Source organism: Vidua chalybeata, chromosome 8 (assembly GCF_026979565.1).
Source record: "Vidua chalybeata isolate OUT-0048 chromosome 8, bVidCha1 merged haplotype, whole genome shotgun sequence".
NCBI lineage: Eukaryota > Metazoa > Chordata > Aves > Passeriformes > Viduidae > Vidua > Vidua chalybeata.
In genome coordinates, this window is record NC_071537.1 from 34,511,731 (window position 1) to 34,533,722 (window position 21,992).

At 38.0% G+C, this 21,992-nt stretch overlaps 2 protein-coding genes across 6 annotated transcripts in view; both read left to right on the forward strand.

Annotated features, from left to right (window-relative positions):
- PBLD (phenazine biosynthesis like protein domain containing) overlaps positions 1-21,992 on the forward strand; it is a 45,440-nt gene that overhangs the window by 9,303 nt on the left and 14,145 nt on the right. Inside the window, exon 9 of one of the 5 annotated variants that reach the window (XM_053948662.1) lies at positions 19,353-19,529. The exons of 1 other annotated variant lie outside the window; for it this stretch is intronic. In XM_053948662.1, coding sequence (XP_053804637.1) covers positions 19,353-19,438 — 86 coding nt within the window. In that variant the 3' untranslated portion in view covers positions 19,439-19,529. Of the gene's footprint in view, positions 1-459; positions 547-3,419; positions 4,031-9,142; positions 10,973-19,352; positions 19,530-21,992 lie in introns of those variants that run through there. 3 more of the 5 variants (XM_053948663.1, XM_053948665.1, XM_053948661.1) reach the window with 3 other exon arrangements.
- Positions 19,985-21,164, forward strand: ATOH7 (atonal bHLH transcription factor 7). The gene has a single exon (XM_053948667.1). It carries the CDS (start codon positions 19,985-19,987, stop codon positions 20,438-20,440), a length of 456 nt encoding a protein of 151 aa, XP_053804642.1. The 3' UTR covers positions 20,441-21,164.

A 21,992-nucleotide genomic window follows, 5' to 3' on the forward strand; every position in this document is an offset into this window, starting at 1 on the left:
TTTCTTTACATGTGTCTGTTTGAGAGGTATCAGGTAGTACTGGGCAAATTCTACTACTAATGAGATTATTTGGAAAAGATAGCTGGCATTCAAGGACATTACATATCAGCAAGTATTAATAAATAAGAGCATCTTTGGACTTTTTAGAAATCTCTGTGGTGTCTTCTGTAATATCCCATACTTTTTATTACAAGAATAAAGGAATAATTTCTTCCACAGAATGAAGGATCTGTTAGTTCCCAAACAGATTACATACAAAATAATACAAAAATGTGGAACATGAAATCTATTGTCAGATCTCTCTGGCTATTGAGGCCTTTAGGAGGAGGTCAGCTGCAGCTCTGCTGAAGCATCAGACTTAATTTCCGGTGTTTGGGTTCTCTTCCTACTTTTTTTAGACTAAATTCTCAAACAACAGCCACTCCCACCAACTACAAAGACAATTTTCCAATTTTCCAGGAGTCCTTTCACAAGGTGAAATACTTCATGATCTTTTCTTGAAGCTGGGTCCATGTCCTTGAATTTAAGCTGCTTGTTCAAATCAGGGGTTTGTATCAGTCCTTGCCTTTCTTTCATTTGAGGAGTCTCTGCAATGTGTACAAATTATAATCTCTCAGATGTGTAGACTTTCACAGTTGCTAGTGAATGCAGTGTCTAACAGCTGTCTGTGTATCCAGCCCTTCACACTGTTGTCATATTTCTAAGGTAACATTTATAAACATGCATAACTATATACAACCAAACAAATTAGAGAGGACTTCCCAAATAATTGTGATGAGAAAGAGCTTAACCAGGACAGTTTTTATCTCAGTTTAAGCTAGGGGAGTCTTGCTATACCAGTTTACTTGCTATACCAGTTTACTGTATTTATATTTATTTGGGGGAAGATTTATTTCTTGTTACTGCCTTTAACTTCTCTGATCCCTTCCAGTACAGAACAGGTTTATAGCATTTAAGGCTTATTTTTCGAGGGGCAGAAACTAAACAAAAATTATCACCAATGTTACCAACAACAACAAAACACATAAAAAGACAGAAGAAACTTTGTTAAGGTACAATGAATCTACCTGTATTTAAGATTTTGCTAATTTGAATTCTCATGAAGTCAAGAGTTTTCATTGCATTTTTCATCTTTTCCAAGTAATCTCAACTTACAGATTGACAACATCAGATTTGTGCACACGTGTAACATTTCTTCAAAGGAGAGGTGTTTCCCTCCATCAGTCACCAGATTTGTCCACCTTTTTACTTAGGATAAAAAAAAGTCTTAGAGAACTTCACTTGGGTTAAGGAACAAATGCATTCCTCTATAGGATTTGGAAATCCAAACAAAATACTAGTGATTCCTTAAAATAGGTATTATTACAAGAGTGTCACTTGTTCCTGAGTTGATGTCATTCTGATGACATTATGAAGAAAAACCATTAGTCCTTAAATTCGTTAAGCAGGGGGCACTGAGCTCCATCTAGGCTGGTGAGAAGGTCCAGAACAACAGGATAATGTTTGTACAAGGCCACCAGCTGATGTGTGGATACAGGGCTGTGCTACTGTGATAGCAGCTTATTCAACCTCCCGGCCTTGTGGCTGCTCCAAACCTTCCTGTGTGTCAGGCTAACCACAGAGGAGCCCAGGGCACTGTGAGGTCAGCTGTTAGATGTTGTTTGTCCAGCTGTACATGTTTTCATAGAAAATACGTATAAAATCCATGTATAGTAGGAGGTATTCCTGGTGAATACAGGCATGGAATAGGCGTGCAACAACTTTATGATCTAAAAGGTGAGTGTACTTCAGAGATGTCTGAATGCCTCCAGAGGCTGTTAAATGAAATCCTCTAGGTATTGAAATGTTCCATGCAGGCCTGTTTACTCTTGGACATAGCATATCAGTGCTTTTGTGTAAGAGAAGGAATAGATCAAGTATTATTTTCATATAAGCTTGTCTAAAAATTTCTTTTGTGATTTTTTTTTTTTAATTATTTTCTTCTACTTTGGAAGTTCCTTTAAAATAAAATGAAATGGACCAATATCAAAACAATCTTAGTAATCCTGACATGAAGGAGCTATAGTTTGGACATTTAAAGAAGGAAAAAACCAAACCCAACCAACCTTTGAAGAGTTGGAATAATTAATCTCTTTTATTTCAATCTGCTATCATGTGGGAGTGGAAGAGCTTAGGTGTGTCTCCACATCTGGCAATAATAATTAATCAATTTTAGCTGGCCTGAGTCTTTTAAGAGTCTAAAATATTCAGTTGAAGCATTACTCCATTCACAGGTGGTGTTCTGACAAGTTAAAAACAACCCATGGTTCTATAAATGGAAAAGAACAGAAAGTATCAATCTCAATCTCTAAATAGCTCCTGTTTCTACTCTTTCGGAGTGCTTGCTTTGTCTGAGAATCTAATCTGATCAAAGAAAAGCTTTCTTAGCAGCAGTGCCTGAGAAATAGTTTTAAAGCATACAGCATATATGCCATCAGAGAGCCTGTGCTCTGCTGGGATCTGAATACAACTCTACCCAGTTTATAAATTGTGGGTTTGAGAGGAAAAATGTGCCCTTTAGCTTTGGACAACTTCTGGAGCAGTTGGAAGTTCATTGAATAAGGAGACTGAACATTATTGCCTCTTCATCCATTTAGAGCCTTTCACAACAGCAACACTGCTTGAAACTCAAACCTTTTCTAAATGCCATCTGAACCAGACCATTTTCTGGTCAAGTCATGCAACTAAAATGAGACTGCTCAAATGAGTTAGAGACTCCACATGCTGGGTGAACATCATCCCACCTGTGTACAGCTCAACAGTTCAGGCACAAGCTTGGTTCTCTAAAGAATTACAAGCAGAAGGCTGTTTATACTTCAGCTTTATCCAGTTGTATTAAATTATATCTTCAAGATTCTATAAATCAGTATCTGTTGCATCCTGTGTAAGAATTTGGTGTCAGTTTCTAACAGCTGAAGCAGCATCTATGGTTCTTTGTAGACTTTTCCCACTGCCTTTGTGAGTTTATTACCATTTAGCCAGGCACAATCTTTGAATGTAGTATCAACTTTTGGTGTTCAGTGCCAGTAAAATGGTTATTCATTCTCATGCAGATAACACTTGGTGTTCTTCCTTATTGCCTCCAAAAACTGTGTCCCATGAAGGGAGAATTCAAGACTTCTTAGAAACATGGAAGAAACTTTATTTGCTAAAACAAAGCAATCTACCCGTCACTTGTATTAAGTAGCAGTTTTGTCAGACTCAATAGGCAAGGTCTAGTTGGAAATACACCCTCAGCTGACCTTCATCTCTAAAGACAATTCATCCAGAGTGTCCCTAGTGCTGCTTGCTTTATGGAGCCAGAAGCCTCCTTTCCCTGAGTTTTTATGGATTTGTGATACACACTAGTTTTTTAACTCTGGGTTCTTGTTTCTGTTTAGCTTTTCAATGTTCCCGCCGTGGAGGAGAGTTGAAGATTTCTGTGCGCAGTGACAGAAGAGTTGACATTGCGGGGCAAACTGCTGTTGTATTAAAAGGAAACCTGACTTTCTGAAAGAACTGGCACTAATCTCCCTCTCCCCTCACTAATCACTAATTTTTATGCCACTCTGATTATGTTCATTTTATCTCAGCTCTAGGCAGTGAATTACTACTGTTCTCAAAAGTCTTTGATTACTCACTGGCCATTTTTAAAAATTGCTTGAAAGTACTCACTTCTGTTCTTCAAGATCCTTGGTATTCTTCACTTCCATCTTGCCATTTCCTATGTACTGACTCTAATGAAAATGTTAGAGTACATCTGTCTTGTTTTTCTGCTTTTAAATGATTCTTCTTTTTATTTATAAACTCCATGTTAAAATCCCTCACTGCTTCCTGGATTAAACTGTAAGCATCGGTGTGATAATCAAGCTTTTCCCATATAGATAATTTTTCATGAAATCTGAACTAATTTTTTAAAAAAATTATATTTTTTCAGCTATATATGGAAATGGTGGCCATGTTCATTAACTTACTTGAATTAAAATATGAAAAAATATAAATGGTTTAGGAATGTGCCTTGTGGTTCTCTTTTATGAACAGTATTTTTCAAAGTCGAATGGTATTGCCTTTGATCATAGCACTGCTGCTTAGTCAATACTTTTAATTAAAGCTTTAGAAGAAAGATTTAACAGATTGACCTTGTGGTGCACATAAAGCTGCTAAGATCTGAAAGAAAACTTTATTGGTTACAGCAATGTCAATTATTTTTCAAAACCTGAAAATTTTCTCCTAAACTGAAAGTTTCTTCTATAATCTTCATGAAGTGTAGTGCTTCAGATTTTGTCACCATGATGTGGTCTTTCACTGGATTTGTTAGAAATATGGACCTTTAAGTTACTGTAGCTAAAACTGTTTTCCCTTTCAAGTCACCTCTGTCTTAAGCTTTGCTTTAGCTCTTTGCGACATTTTAGGGTGATGTGTTGTGAATTCAGAAGACACTCTAATACTATGGGAACAATTGGGAACATGGCGTTATAAATCATTAGGAGCTTAGTTGTGCCAAGTTCCCTTTTTTCCATTTATTTTGAATTTTATCAGACCTTGTTAGTTACATCTTACTTAAGTCCAAGTAGCTGGACAAGTGAGAGACAGTGTGAGAATCTTAATTTAAATAGAAAGTTCTCTCTCCTGCAGCTACAAAGAACATACAAAAAATGTGATTTAAGTGCACTACTCAGCTCAGGGGCTAGGTGGCAAGCAAAAGGAGTCTCCAAATGAAATGCACGTTCTTCTCCTGTATTCAGTCTTGCTGAAGTTGGTGGAGCTGCAGTATGGTTCATAAACGTGGACTCGTGATCAGGTGCAGATCGCAGCTGTGGCGGCAGCACGGCTGCTATGCAGCTTTGGCCCTGGACTCCTCTCCCCACAGCTCCGATTGTTCCCTGGCTGCAGGGGACGTGCACCTTCTGGAGCAGCAGTGCTGCTGCATTTCATTCTTCCTGCTAGCTTAGGCAAAGACTGAATCTGGCCCATAATCAGAGAGGCTTGTGGAAAAAAAAACCTTCTTTAGGAGTATAAGTGAACTAAAGAACCAGTTATTGTTCACCCATCCACATTTAACAAATGGGCAGTACAATAATTTCTTTTACTCAAGAGGACTAATAATGAACAAGGCCCATACATTTCAAAGAGACTTGTTAGCTAAATTTCCTGACCAAACTAATATCTTTGCTGCTTAAAGCATTTTTTTTTAATTGTTTACCACTACTTTGTCTCTATTTCTTTTCAGGATAGAAAAATCACCAGAGCTCAGGTGGGAGGCTATGCAGTAATGTGTTTTTAATCAACATATTAGTTAATCAGCCATGATTTATTAATGATGAATTAATTATACCTGATTGTGCAGTTCTGCTGCCTAAATGGAGCTTTAAAGGAGTTATTTTATTAATCATCATTGTCTAATTGCAGACATTTACAGAAAGATTGCTAATTAAACATGCAACCATATGCAAAACAAGTAAGGCTGCTGAGAATGGCAAGAAAAAGAGCACTTATTTTCTGAGGAGCAACTTTATTCTCATGAAGTATTGTGTAGCTGACCTGGTGATCCTGATTTTTCACTAAGACTTATTTTAATGTATTGCACATTTTCAGTTAACAGTAAATGAAGTCAGTTGTGACAAATTCTGTCTTCCAATATAAAAAAAAAGGTGGTGAACTTAAAGAAATATTATTTAGAACTTGTTTCACATATTTTTGCAAAGGATTTGTTTAGTGTTTATGGTGGAGATGATTTGGAGAACTGTTTTGTGCTGCTCTCTTAATTAAGACTGGTGCCATAGAGATGTGTTGAACCAAGAGCAAATTACGTGAAGGGAAACACAATTCCAAAAATTCCTGTGCACTTGAGTGTTATTTATTGTGAGAGTGTCCAACAGAAGCTTCAGGCCACTGTAAGGCTGGAGTAAATTTGTGGCTAGATCCAGCAGCCCAGACATGAACATTTAAATGCCCTTTTGCTTATTTTGCTTCTTTGGCATGTTCCTCTGCAGAGGCACAGCTCATGTAGGGGTCAGGAGGAATGCACATAGCCTTGAGAAAGGAGGAAAAACAGGAAACTGTAGTGAGCAACAGAAACCATACAAATTTATTGCTATGGAAATGAATGTAGAGCTAAAAGGGATGTAAAGAAAATGGGAATAATTCTGTAAGCCATTTAACAGGTTTGCTTAAAGGAGTCATAAAAATATTTTGTATTTCTTTTGCATTATTTAGATGAGAATAGACAGAAAACATACATTAAAAATTGTTATTAAATTTGGAAAGTTCTGCAAGAAGAGGAGATAAAAGACTTCATGAATGTGCACACAGCAAGAGGTCATAGAAAGGAGCCATGTGTTCCATAAGGGATGGGAAAGGAAATCAGCAACAGATGAGGCAGTTATTTCTGGGAAAGGAAAGATTTCTTTGTCTCAGTATTCATCAGAGTGACAGGGAAACATGCAGGGAACAGAGGGAACCTTCCCAGAAGTAAAAAAAAAAAAAAAAAAAAAAAAAACAAACAAACAAAAAAAAAAAACCACAAAAAAAACCCAAAACCTAAATTAAAATAAAGGGTGATGCTTGGTCAGGTAAAAATTAAATTAGTTCAATTAAAAACTGCAAAATCTGCCAATTAAGCACATTTTATTCTCACATCTATTTTTTCCCCCCAAGGAGTAAATCTGTCTTGAAATTAATTAAGAGACTTGAACAAAAACAGAACAAGGGATTTTTCTCAATTGCTGAGTCACTGTCCTTTTATTTCCTGATGTTTACTGCAAACCATAAATAAGAATTTCCAAAGAATAGGAAAGTGGAAGAACAAGATCCAGGATATGACCAGATAGTCAACAGTGTGTATGGGTTTTTTTTCCTAGGAAGTTGGTTTTAGACTTAAGACATTTAGATTTAATGTCTGAAGCAGAATACGAAAAAATAAACATTTCTAACTCTATTGGTTTCTTCAGTGAGAGGTGTACTTTGACTTGGGTTTTGCTTCACTGATTGGGAAAGAAGGAAATTCCTTGGGTTTTAATGCTGTGATTCATGTAAACCCAAGGTTTATTCACATTGCAGTGTTCTGTGACTTCTTTGGTGATACACCCAAACCAGGAAACTGCTTTCCCATATGTCAGTTTTGTCCTGGTAAGAGTTACAGGTAGGTAAAATACATCGGGCAAACTCAAGGAAAATTCTCCAGAACATTTGTAGGATTGTGAAGAGGCAGAGGTTTTAAGGAGCTGGAGGAGGTGTGTGAGGAGCAGGAGGTGTAATGCCTGTGTGGAGACTGTGGAATGCGAGCACCTTGCAAAGACAGTTTGGATGATGTGGGAGTCAGGCTGGGAGATGCTACCTGAGAAGAGGGAATGTGGATTGTAGTAGAGCTGGAGCAGGGTGTGAGGTGCAGCAAAGCCGAGAGCCTGAGTTTGAATTCAAATATATTCTTTACTGACCTTTGCTGTGCTTTGGAGCCAAACCAAAGGGGACTGACCAGAGTGCCCATCCTACCAATTCAGCTGGAATTCTTGAATTTTTTCCTGTTTCAGAAAGCTTCCTTTCTCCATAATTAGTTCTGGCTGTAAACAAAAATAAATTAGAATCTTCACGACTGGAATAATTTCAGTCACCCTTATTCGGGAAGAAATGGCTCATTCCTGAACAGTTTAATTCAGTTTTAAGAACAGACTTTTGGGCTTTTTTTCTGTTTACATGTAGCAGCTTTTTAAAGATGTGTCTGGTTGACTTCCATATTTAACATCACAGCCTCTTTTCTTAACTGTATTTTTAAGGATTATGGGCATTAAAACTTTCAGAAACCTTTCAGCAGTCAGTTAATAGCAAAAATGAACAAAGTACCCTCTTAATAACAAACTGCAGGCACTTTTTAATAAAGTTACAATTTCAGCAGAAAAAAAATGTAGATTAAAAGGAAACACCTGCTCCTGTAAATTACTATGCTGCAGGTATCAACCCAGGAGACTCTGCAGATGGTTCTGTATTTGCAAACCTGACCTCACCACCCCTTCATCAATCTCTCACCGATTGATTCTCTCCAGAGCAGAACACACCATATCCCATGGTACTAGAAGACACCTTTGAATTAAATTAGTTCCAGACAGAATACCAGTTAATTGGTATTTCTGTTTCATTTTGGAACTTCTTAACAAAGGATTTGATTGTCTTATCAAGCACTAGCACTGACTGAAGAACAGTACAGCCAGTTCCAGGAAGAGCTCCAAAGAGAACTGTACTTTAGAAGGTACATTCCTGGCTGATTGGGAGTGTGGATTAAGTTGTGCTATGCCCTAGGATTTTGAGATGGGCAAAACCAAAGTGGGATCTTGATCCTTAGAACAGTACAGTATGAATTCATTGCTTCTCTTAGGCTTTACTGCCAGCCAAGGAAAAGTAGGAGATACCTTAAGTTCTGTGTGTTTGTTTCCTCTCCTCAATTGTTTTCAGGCATGTTGTTCTTTTAGTGAGACCTGGCACTGATTATGCCAGTCTTTTCTTAACTAGGAGAAATTTCCTTACGTGGTTCTTCCAACTGGGCCTTTGCAAAGGCCTTGTACAATTTATTGAAACTCTTTTGCTTTGGGGGAGGAAACATCACCCTGTCTGGAAAACAGCCTTTCTTGAAAAATGTAGAGACAAGCTCGTGTCCCCTGTCCAGTCATACATACATGTTCCTGTTTTTCACCCATATTTCTCAGAAGTTTTCCTAGTGTTTGACTTTAAAAGCATCCCTAATTCTTTAAACTGATAGCACATTTTTCAGTGAGTCTGAATTACACAAGTATATTACTGTGCTCAAACTTTTTTTTCTAAATTGTAAGGAAAAAAAAAGTAATACATATCTTTTTGCTTCTCAATTATATGTGAATAAGGTCAGCTGCAACAGAAATAGAGCTACCTTCCTGCATTTTTTGCAGGAATTAAAGTCCATGAGTAGTTGACGTAAACCATGATGTATGCAATTAAATGATTGTGTAATTTATTTTGTATGGAGTGAAGGAAACTTGTATAACTGCAGTGGCAGAAAATATTTCTGTAAAAAAATATTAGAACTCTTAATTTGAAATTTACACTGTGATAAGAATTAAGTTCCACTAAGATAATAATTGACTTTCCCATCCTCAAGTTTGTAGAATTCAGAAGAAAACTCCACTGAAATCTGATAGAATGCTGACTTTCAAGACTCTTGAAATCCTGAAATAATAAGGAATGAAGAGGAACAATCACTTCATGGGAGAAAAAAAGCAAATACCTAGCTTTCAGATATCAAACGTTCAGTCCTTTTGCTGTGTACATGGAGTGCAGTGAGATTTTTGCTCTCCTAGCCATGGCTTATCGCTGTATGCTGTTGTACCTGATGGGAAACATTGTCCTTTGTGCGTTCTGAGCCAGCATTAACTATTAGCAGGCACGACATTAAGTGTTTCTTTATTCACAACTGCCTTTCCTGGTAGCTTTTAGAATACACCCGTCACATCCAATTCGTTAGAGCTCACAAATGTGATACTTGGGAGAGCTGAAAATCCGAAACATCAAATGTTACCATGCGCCTAACTAGAACATCTTAATCTTTTAAAATTGCCTTTCTTTTGATGGGGAAACCTCTGTGGCGTCCTGCTGTCCATCCAGACAAAAGAGCAGATGTGGAATATGAGCGTGTGCGTGGGCGCTCAGCTGTCTGGGCAGGGTGCAGACCAAGAGAGCTCCAAGAGTTCCTCCTTAATTTGGAAAGCAGTAATTGCAACATCAGCCCTTAGCATAAACATTTACTTAAAGTGACTGAGGATTATTTAATTTGCATAACAGTTAAATTATAAAGTAAAAATCGAATGGTAAAGAACAATAAAATTGAAGTGAGATCTATATATATATATAGATTGTATATTTTAAATGTGCATATTATATATATATATATATATATATAAATTTGTTTTAAGGTTTCCTTTTCTTTTACTCATATACCTGATCCTTGCCGTTTTTGAGTAAGTTTCAAATTTCAGCAGATAAAGATAACCTTACTGTAAAGTTTTTTTTTTTTAAAAGCAAGTAGAACTGGGCTTACGGAAAATGTAAAGATTGAACACATGTCCTCCCCGCTGAGGTGAAGGCTCTGCTTTCATGAACAAGTCACTTTGTAGTTCACAGCATTATGCACTGCAGTCATGGACAACCAAACCTTATGGCTGTTTTTGCCTTTGGATACTGGATTAGTCCCATTAGCTGTAGTGGGATTACAGAAACACGTGAAATTAAGCATAAATGGGAAATTAGTATACAGAACATCAAATTAGAATTCTCATTTTCTTTCATAATGGGATTTTTGTGAGACTTTTCATCATCTAACCTTATAAAACATTGTCATGGAATATTTATGTGACAATTCTTATATATTTCTAAAAGAAAAGAAACTGAATCTGCAGCAGTGTATTTTAAAATACAGTATACCCTTAAGGACTTACAATATTTGAAATGCCATGAGAGTGGATTTTTGATTTACATAACTGAATACATGAAATCTGAATTCTATATATCAAAAGCATTTGATCCATTATTTAAATAATTTAACTGATTAGATATATAATATTCTGCATTTAAATAATTTAACTGATTATATATATTCTATATGTATTTTATAGATACATATTTAAATAGAAGTGCTTAGAAGAAGGCACTTAGCTGAGAAAATGGAATTGAAAACATTTTACTAGATCTGTTATTAATTGTGAGAATTCTTTCTCATTTTTATGAAGCAACACTTGACAGTTCAGATCCTTGAAAATGTTACTGAAAATGCTTTCACTTCTTATTTGTACCTATTTCCTTGGTGGTTATATTTACTTTCTGTATTTCTTGAGTGCAAAAGTGAAAGTTAAGAAAGCTTTCAAATAAATATGTGGGCTGCATGGCTCTTACCCCAGAAATGCTCATGTGAAGTGCTCTGGAAACTGATAGGAAGTACATTTATGTAACAGTTTTGCAAATATATAAAGTGAAGGATAATCGACAAAAGTCTCATTTGTGTAACAGCTTTGACCCATTAGGGGCTTTTAAATCATGCATCACTGACTTCAGGGTTGCTGTTGTCAAGCTACTTACAGATCCTAGTTAAATCAGGCATTTCGTATTTTTGCCCTCATTCACTTTTGTTTACCAGCAGGAGACAAAATATTTAATTAGTTTTGGGGCATTTATAATCTCCTCTGGGCCAGCTCCAGCCACAAAGCTGGACGCCACTCCTGAGTTAATTCCAGCCAGGCTGGCCCCTCCACTACAACATATGGGTAACCTCTGAGCCTTTAGCAAAAGTTGCAACTGAACTATGAGAGGGGTGGGACCTCCCCGCTGGGAAAATACTGCCACAAAGCAGAAAGGGGCCAGTGTCACCAGTGCAGGTCAAGGCAACACTTAGACCAAACAGCATCTGGCAAACTGTGCCAAGTAGAAATCGATGAGAAGCAGGGCACTGGGTAGTAATTTTATGCCTGTTTACACAAGAAAATAACTCCTTCTGAAGTGAAAAATGATTTTATAAAAAGCTTACAGCATCCTTTGGCATCACTTTCTCCATTTTTCCTTCTTGTATTTTTATTACTCAGTAAACTATAGCACGGTCTATACACAATTTTGTTTTGAGCAAGCAACATTAATTATGTTTTTGGGAGATGAGGAGCTTTGAGAGTCTTCTTCCTAATTGGCTAGGAGCCAGCTGTATAACTGTAATTCATTTCCGAGGTGCATTACATTCTCTTCTCCTTGGTACAACAATCAGTCAGAGGGCTTGAGAAGAAATAAAACAAAGACAGTTCCCAATCTTAGGGACTGTGTGTTCTTGCCAAACTGTTGCAGCTCATTCCACTCGAAACCTTCCCATGTTTTATTATTGTCACTTGCCTGTATCTCTGCTTATGCCTCATCTTGTGGTCCTTGTTTTTCCCCATTCTCTTTTATCACTTTTCTCTTTTCCCTGAAATTCTAGGTGCTGCTGGCTAATATTGTAAGCAGACTGCCATTCCATTCAGTGAGATTACTTAGGGCTGAATGTTAAATATACTCAGGTCTTTAGAGGTTCATGGCATTAGAGACTGACTATATTTTATCCCACACAGAGCTTCTTCCTTGTGTACTTTTCTGCTTCTCAAAAAGGAGACCATTCTCTACTGGCTTTTGTTTTTTGTCTACTTGTCAAGAAGTATTTCCGTTTTCAACAATTTCAACACTCATTTTCATCCTTAAACTACCTTGTATTGTTCTGCACGTTCATTATTTCTGTACTTGGATTGAAGCAGGTTGCAAAGTCTCTACAGTACAGAAACTACACACGTCATAGTGTCCCATGAGTGGATTGCAGCACTCATTTCCACGTCTCCTTGGGTTTCGTGGCAACAGGTGCAGGGAAGATGTCAGTTTCAGTCTGAGGTCTTTATGCCTCATGATAGAGGATAGACAATAGAGAGTGACTTTTCACTGTAGGAAAGAATTGAGAAAATCAACGTTTCTGGTGGCAGGAATAAAAAGCTGAATGTTCAGAGTGGCTGTCATTGGTGCTGTCCCCTGGACAGTTGGCATGTGAGGGAAAAAAACCTCACTGGAAGTGAGATGGACTAGCTGTTCATTTCTGGGGAGAGAAATGGTACTTTTACTCAGGGAGCGCATTTGTTTTCACAGTTACAAATTATGTAGAAAAGTTTTAATAAAATAGGATGGAATTCAGTAATAAAATGCTGCAATTTTTTCCCTACTTTTGAAGTACACCCAACTCTTTGTTTGACCAAAATCTGCATGTGCAAGCAGTTTTTTTGTTTGCTTGATTATTAAGTAAGATTTTTTCTGATTAGATATTTGGGAAACTCAGTGGGAGCACATTCTTACACTCCTCTCCTTTGATACCATGACACACCTTTTATATCTCCCTTTCTCTGCTCCTCTTTTTCCCCTCAAGAGTAAACAGAGAGCTCCACTCCTGTAACAGCTCTCTCTTCCATAGGCTGTGGTTAAGTGGGTTCATTGCAATACTAAAGTCTGTAGATACTGTATGAACAGGTTTGGTTCTCCTGTGTATCAGGAATACAGTCCCCAGCGATTAAAAGGGTTATAAGAAAATAAAAAGTTGTGTTTTCACACCTTGATACTTGATGATCTTCAACAGCTGGGGAGAGTCTTCTAGGAAACCAGTTTTGTTCCATGATGAATTTCCATAGTGTCTCTGAGCATAGTTACCCATTCAGATTCTAGTTTTAGGACTTTTTGTAGGTTTTCTACTCAATTCCAAAGGAAAAAAAAATAAAGGCTAACTTGTGAATGGTCTTGGTATCTTTTTTTAATGTAGAGCAAATAAAAGGGAGGGGTTTTTAGCAGTGACTGCAATAGTGTTGATGTATTTCTTGTGCTTCTGATGTCATAGCAAATAGGTAATTTAAGAGTAACTTACTACAGTGTAAGAAAGATTGTTTTCTCACAAGGTTGGTGTGGGGAACTGACTCAGTCTATGACCTCCCATGCTGGTGTTTGGGTGGAAGCAGCTCCTAGAGAGAGAAAAGCCATAACACCACCTAACCCAGCAAAAGGCTGACCTGTCAGCAGGTAAAATGTAATAACAAATCATACTTTCTGCTTGAGGCTGTCTCACCATGTCTGTTGAATAAAGAAGAACACAGCTGATTTCCTATTAAAAGATTTTGGTTCACCCATTCTTTGCAGCAAGCTTGAGATTTTTGGTTTTGTTTCGTTTGTAGCAGTGGTGTTGCTTCAGTGTCAAGCATCCCATTAAATTTAGCTACTTTTATGAAGTTCTAAACACAAGTGCACACATTCTCGTACACAGGCAGATTCATAAACAGTTGGGCTTTGGCTGTTGCCATCTCTGCAGAGCAGTTTGGAACAGACATCTCTGGTCTGAGACTAAAAGGACCAACTGGAGATTCTCCTATTTGGAGGGCAGTGGGCACAGGGGGTAAACATGAGAACTCCCATTCTGTAACCTCAAAGATCCCCTGGTATTTTACAGAGGTGACTGTGATACACAGGTGTGGGGAGTGGGCAGGGTGATCACTGGATGAGAGACACCTGAAAAAGTTAGAAAAAGGGGAGGGGCCAGAAGAGAGAAAAGGACTAAGGTAAGATCCTCAGAACTAAGAGGTAAGTGACCTCTGGAGAATCGCTCTCTCCAGAATCTGGTGCTGAACCAAAGAGTCCTGAGTTTATAATTCCTTCTGCTGTGAGGAAATGAGGTTAAGTCAGCTGGTGAATTATGTCCTGACCATCTACTTCATCTTTTCAATCCTGAGGTATCTGATCTATGAAAAGATAATAATTTATCACTTGTGCTGCTAATTACCCTGTTAGATGTTTTATAGAACAGGTTAGGAAAACATCTGTCAGAGATTATAAAAACAGTAATTCCTGTCTGGAATCAGGAGGATAAAGCAGATTCCTTCCCTCATCTGGTTCATGGTGCAGAGCATGCATAGTGCTTTTAATAATTCTCAAGCTATATAGTAATGGAAGGTCTTCTTTTGAGGACTCTTGTCCCATTGAAACTGGGTACATAGGAAAATAAAAAGTGCTTAAAGAAACTGAATTACATCTTAAATAAATGGGTTCTGCTCTTGCCTGTGTCAGAATGCCTATGTCATGCTTAACAGTATATGTATATATAACTTTTTAAAATTTGTATTGCCTGGAAATAGTGCTGATCAAGTTAATTCACAGCTGAAAGATGAACAGAGAGTCAGTATTTCACCCAGACTAGTGGGCTCACCTGTGGAACAAAGCTCCCACAGCTGTGGTACTGCAGCAGCCAAGCTTCCTTGCATGGTTCTGCCAGAGCAGTGAACATTGTGCCAGGTTGCCACGTGTGCCCTGGTCTGTTGTTTCTGTAGGTTCCCCTGTGAAAAACATCACGACAGCTTTTTGCAAATAGCTGAGCATGTGCAGATACAGTTGACCTTGACAGAGAACTGTATTTTTAAGCACATGACATGTATATAATACTTGGGAAATCCACTAGCTTTGTAATACGTTAGAACTCTTTTGCTGCTTTAGTGGTGCAGTGGGTTGCAGTATTATTCTAGGTGGAAGCTACTTTCATGATCTAGTGTGTGTGTGTACAAAGGTACATAATGTAACCAAAGTCAGTATGTAATGTAGGTCAGAAACGGTTACGTGTTCAAGACATGTTCCTCTAGTTACGTGGTAAAAGGACTCCTTTCTCCTTTTTGGTTTTTTAAGAGGTTTCTGACCTCCTGTTGTAAAAGCATGCTTTCAAACAAAGTTAGGCTTGAAAGGGTGTTCTGTGCAGGATCACTGGGGAATGCTCTGCTTTTTGAGCCTCACCTTAGGGAGGTGAGAAGGATAATGTGGAACAGAAGAGAAATGGGTGAATTGAGGGTAAGAACTGCAGGGTAGTATGTCAGGTAGATCCTGAAGTGTAGTTGGGACAGTTTCTTGAGCTGCTAGAAAGAAGAGCTCAGCCCAGAGAGACTGAGGAGGAAAGTGAACTGTTCTGAGCACTTTATAGGAAAAGGTGTTCAGTACCAGGCTGGGAAGCCCCAGGTGAAATGACTGCAAACTCCTCCTGCAGCTGTAGATTGCTATTCCATTTCCAGTGTTAGTTACTAAGTGCCCCTCCAGGATACAACGTTCTCTAGTGAATTGTTGGTTTTGGATAGTTCTGTAGCTGTGACAGGGAAAACAATGCAAATAACCAAGGCAGGAAAAGAAGTGATTCTGCACACCATGGATTTCTAGTCTGTCTTGTGAGCTGAGTCAAATGTTACAAGAAATTGGGCCCTTAAGGATGGCCATATTTTGGTAGTTACCCACCTGCTCTTAATTAGGCAGCGTACAGCATGCCACTCTTTCTGCTTTGCTCAGGGTAAACGACAGTGGTGAGGAGGCTTGAGGCTTTTAGAAAGGATCTACCTGAGAGGAAATAGTTCTGGCTAGAAGGGAGAGGTAAGATTCTTGTTTTGATACGTTGCTTGTATATGTTTTTATAAATGCAGGTAGAGAAAGTAGGGAGGAATTAGACTGTAACCAGACATATTGCTTTCATTTAATTTTAAATTTAGTATCTGGTCTCAGTCAATCCCCAATAAAAGTAATTAGATTGTGTTTTCCATAGTAGTACAGGTGAAAGACATTCATCTCTTAGTGGGTGCTGCACTAATTGCATCTGAGTTTTTAACGTGGATACCTAGCAGAAAATTTTGAATGAGTATGTAGTCATAAATCCAGAAACTAGCTGATTTCTTTAATGGATTGAAACTCTCCTTTATTTTCCTAAAATTAGTGGTGACTTCAAGTTGCTAAAGTAATCTGGTTTATGATGAAATAGCATTCTTATCTGTCTCTTGTTTTTCTCTGAGGGAAGCATAATATTTTGGTTAATGATAGTGGTTTAGAATTAAAATATGACTCAGGAATAATGCTGTGAGGATCATGGAGTAGCAATAAATTGGTACCTGCATAGTTAGAGAATAAAAGATTGAAATCTGAGCAACTGGGTAGACACAGAACTTCTTTCTGGTGGTTTTGGTGTTTTTGTGCATTGAGATTATGAGGAAAAAAAAAAAGAGTAAAAGGGATTTTTTTTGGAGAAATGGTTGATGTACAAAACCCATGAAACTAATATTAGTATTTAAGAACAGGTTTTAGCACCACAGCAATTTATCACATCAGGATATAGTAATATCTTTTGAAATGTTGATAATAATTTAAAAAAAATATTTCAAACAGTAATATATGAGGAATTATTAAAAGTAAAGAGAGGAGGGAATAAGATTATGTAAGGACTAACTAAGACAAGCTGAAATATAGCAGAAATCAAACTGAGTGAAGGAAACCTGTGAAAATTCCAACTGATACCCTTTCTCTCATTCACTGAGCAATAAAGCAGGTTATTTTTTAGTTTGAGGTAACATCCTCATAAGGCAATGCAATGGGGCTGAGCAAATGAACTCGATTGTGTGAATAAGACCTTGATAAGTTTTGTATTTTGCTTTCATAAAGCAGGAACTTTCCAAATTTTTAAGTGATGAAAAACAGATATTTTGATCAGCCAGCATTTTTTAGCTTTGCCTATGAGCTATAAAATCCTGTTATTAGTTCGTTATTAGTCTAAATGGATCTGGGCTCCTGTCCTGTGATTTGATAGTAAATCATTTAAGCTGAAGTTACAGTGTGTTCAGTAGGAGAGATAAATCACAGCTTCTCTCCTGAGATTACAGCAGTATGTTAGTCAAAGTATGATAATGATGGTGAATCAATTAGGAAGGGAAAATTAACAGCACTGCTGTGTACTGGGTTACTGTGCATTACTGAAGCAAAATACAAAGTTTCTGAAGTACTGTGATTTTCAATATATTTGAAGTCTTCATTGTAATTTATACTGGCAGGACATATTAAGTTAAAAAAAGAAAACTGCTGCCAAGTGAAAAAAATACAGTACTCTATTTTAAAGGGGAGCTTTTAGTATTTATGGCATGATGTTAGCAGCACTGTTAAGATGAAAAGTGATTAATTACCTGAATTGAGTAACAGCTATTTCAGGAGAACACACAGTATTTATTAACTTACAGAACACCTTAATTCTCTGATGTTCTTTCACATGAAAAATCATTTGACATTCATTGTAAGAGACAAAGGGTTTAACTAACAAACGTATTTGGGGTAGAAGGCTGCAGGAGCACTAAAATATGTTTTAGCAATAGCATGAAGATCAGATGTGCATTTTCTTTACTGCACATGCGGTACTTCCCATGGAGCATCTTCAGAAACAGAAATCTCACAAGTTCTAATTGCTGATCCTTTAGGGAAAGACATACGTGTCTGTGCTTTTTGAAGGGAGCTGTTCTCACACAGATAATCAGAAAGTGGCGTTTTAGCGTGTGGTAGTAGCTCTTTATGTTTGGACAATAGGTCAGCGCACACAGATAGCCAAGTTGAACATTTCTAATGAAACACGATGAAGTTGCACTTCTTTAAAAATTGAAGAAGTGGCATACATTTTGATAATGGAATAATGGAGACTCCCTACCCCAACTATCATCTCTGTTCATGATCATTAGGATGCGGAATATTAAGAGCAGAGCAACTGGGCGTAACAGGCGACGTCCAACATCTGTCATGCTGGAGTCCATTAGTGTTCAATTGCATCCTATTGTCTTTGGATTATTCAACCTCATTTCATTGTCATTGCTTTTGCTAGGGATTAATCAGCTGTTTACAACTACACCAAGTTTTGGAGTCATAATGAAAACAATTGAGCTATAGTTCTAAATAAATATACAGTATTCAGTCTCTAATGAAAAAAGTTACTAATTTATGAATGCTGGTAACTATTTAATTAAGTTTGAAATCAATACAGATAATAAATCATTGCGTGGCAGGATTTTTTCTCCCCCCCCGTTTTTGTACATCATAAAAAGATCACGTGATATTTCCTTGTAAGTTTATGTAGTTATGATTTCAGTACAAGTACAGTAAAAGAAAGATGTTTTAATTATGGGGCATGGGTGTGTGTATATTGTGGCTCCTCTGGCATTACAGTTGGTAGCAGAATTGATCCCTTACTGCCAGCAAGCAGATTTGTTTTTCACATCCTCTTTTATTCTTGTCATTTATTTAGAGATATTACTAAAAAGACACCTTTAATTCACGTCAAATGCACATATATACTTTAATAGGATGTATTAAAAAGGGCAGTTTTCAGGTGATTAATATACTTACATGTTTTTAACTATCATAACCCATCTAAATATTTTTGCAATTATTAGATAAATCCATAGCTACATTTTAACTGTTTAAATACATTTAAATAATTGTATGACTTTGAGTTTGCTGGCAGGCAAATATATAATCCCCTTTTTTCTTAAGATACTACTCTGGTTGCAATGTTGTGTACTTTATACAATATTAAAATTGTGAATGCTGGAGGGTTTCTAATAATTTGATTTTACTTATTTTGGTACCATATGTGCAAAACAGCGGTATTCTCAGTATCTTTTAGCTCTTTAGGCCATGTATCTTTTAGCTCTTTCTCTTGTTTCATTAATGCAGTTATTCTTCTATCCTCAATACTTAGCCAGAATTTTCACGTGTTTTAATGTACAAATACTACAATGCACAGAGATTTTTTTTTTTTTTTTCCCCTGAGTTGCAACAGATTATCCATTGAAAGGGTCTTTTGCTTAACTGCCCAGAGTCTTGTGGGGCCAGCCAGACACTACTCCAGATGGCAAGTTGTTAGGGCTGGACAGAATGGCTTTGGAAGACTTCTCACCAGATGAAGGCTGCAATGTTGGGATTTTACTGTTTGGCTTTTTTTCCCCCTGTAGTTCCCAGGGTGGGAAGGTGCTGGGATGGCAGCAGCGTGCCGCCCGCCCACCTGCTGCCACCTGTTCAGCTCTTGCAGTTCCTATAAAGCCTCGTCTTGTCCGCTCGACACAATCGTTGCTGGCCGGCAGAGCCAAGCAAAGAGACATCTCTCTTAGGAAGTCACGGCTTCGGAGCGCAGCCCTTCCCCATCGCAAAATCCTCTCCTCAGCTGAATCAGGACTTCCCTCATTTGAAACAGCCATTTGGAGTCGTTGTGCCTTTAATCCAGTAAGATCCTTCTTGGATTCAACAGACCGTTTTCTTCAGTAACATACATTTTGAGAATGGAGATCTCATTGTTTTCTCTCTCTCTTTGCGATTAAAGAAATTAAAAGAATGAAAGCGTAAGACATAAAAATGCTTCATTCTTTCTTTCAGCGATAAGAAACAATTTTCAGACATTTCCAGAAGAACTTTTATTTTATTATATTTATTTTTTTAGAAGCCAAGAAAAATACTCCATAATTTATAGGGGAAACAAATTCAAGTGGTGCGGAGGTGAGCACTCCATGAGTGCTTTCCTTGCCACATTTTAGAAAGCGAATTTTTGCTAGGTGATCTTTGTGTGTGTGAAAGTGAAGCTGCATCGAATATGAAAACCTGTAAATCCAGTCACCTGGACTCAGTTGTGGAGGCAGACTCGCAGTGCAGAAGCGGAGCAGGCTGCGTTGTGAAGTGCAGTTCAGAAAGGATGGAGAACGCTGCCAAGAGGAGGCTGGCTGCCAATGCCCGCGAGAGGAGGCGCATGCAGGGACTGAACACGGCCTTCGATCGCTTGAGAAAGGTGGTTCCGCAGTGGGGGCAGGATAAGAAACTGTCCAAGTATGAGACCCTGCAGATGGCTCTGAGCTACATCATGGCTCTGACCAGGATCCTTGCCGAGGCTGAGAGGTTCAGTACTGAGCGAGAGTGGCTTAGCCTGCACTGTGAGCACTTTCATGGCGACAGCTACCACCACTACCCGGCACAGAAACCCGCGGCGGACGGCGATCCTTACGCACAGAGGGTGTTCAGCTACCACCCCGAGCACTTCCAGATAGCTAATTAGAACTTGTTGCCAGCTAAGAGTATGCAGCAGGCCAGATGTGTAATTTAATAATTAGCAAGAGTTAATCTGCTTGACTAAGGTAATATTGGCATTATAATAGCTCATTCTTGTTTGCATCTTATAGTCATTTGACAAAATAAATTTGCTCTGAGGACATAAAGTCAAAAGGCATTTAAAATGAATGAATTTATTTAATGCTGGTGGAAATGATACTTTTAATTTGAAATATTTCTGACAATTGTTTCCTAGTTTATCTAGTGTATTTAATGCTTTAATTAAAGAAGTTTTTGGGGTTTTTTTACTGTGATGAATCATGACAGTATTTCTACAGATCATGGGACAAGTTGACCCATGGTGTAACTGAATGGAATAGCACCAGAAATGAACCTCATTCCATGTTTTTCTTTTTATGTCAGCTTTAAAAGTTGTTCTTTAGTGTCTTTTCGCATAAATGGTTCACATGGAAAAAGTTTTATAATGTACTGGAGTTCTAGTCCTCAGAGAACTAACTTTCTTAAACTTTGTAAGTTTGACATATGGGTTCCAAAGTTGTGTAGGTTTGCTTTAATCCAATATATGGTGTCTCTTGTATGCTCGAAAAAGAGCTGTTTTCAAGTCATGGAAGGAATGTTTTATTTTCAATGATTGTAAAAACACGTGTGATTGTATACCATAAATGAGAATGCTTGTGTGAAAATAATCTAAGCTTCTAGATTTTTGTAGGCTTTAAATGATGGGATTTTATTTTTTAATCTTATGTTGTCTGGAAACAATAACAGATTTTGTAAATCTTAAATAAAGTGTTTTATAAGCTATGTCCTCACCAAATGTCTGAAATTCCTACTCTAGGAATTACTTACTGGTGGATTTTCTACCCCAATTGTTACACTACTTCTATCACAATCCTGGCAGTTTAATGTGCTGAAGAAACCAGCAAATGATATTTTCTTCCCAGTTACAATGAGGAGTGTATTTTATGTACGAATCTGGGGAAGAAATTATGGAGCATTTTTGCAGAGCGGTTGAGTTAGTTTCAGCCCTAGTGATGTGCTGAATGGCTTTTGTTTACTTGCACTTTCACTTGTAGGGGATAGAGGGGTCCGGGGAGAAAAAGCAGAAGGGGAAAGGAGGTTGGGAAGATGAAAAGGCGAGGGGAGGGTGGCTGGGGAAGCAGACGTGTTTGTAGCAGGGTGCAGAGTCTGCAGCAGCAGCTCAGCTGTCCGCGCCTGCTGTGGAGGCAGCAGACTGTGGAGCTGAAGGGTGCTGCTGCTGAGGGGAGATCCCAGAGAAAAGCCCTCCCTGGTGTTAGCCCAGAGAGAGAAGGAGGAAACGAGCTGCTGTCCCACAACAGCTGGTGGTGGATTTCCAGCAGGGAAGGCTTGCGGGTTCCCTGCTGGCTGCTGCCATGTCTCATATTTTAGGATTCTTTCAAATGACAAATGAATAGCTTTGATAGGAGTTATTTTCGACAATTAAGCAGCTTTCAGAGGAGAACAAAGGCATGAATAGGAACTAAGCCGTGTCTGGGGGGAGAGGGACTGTGCTTTAGGAG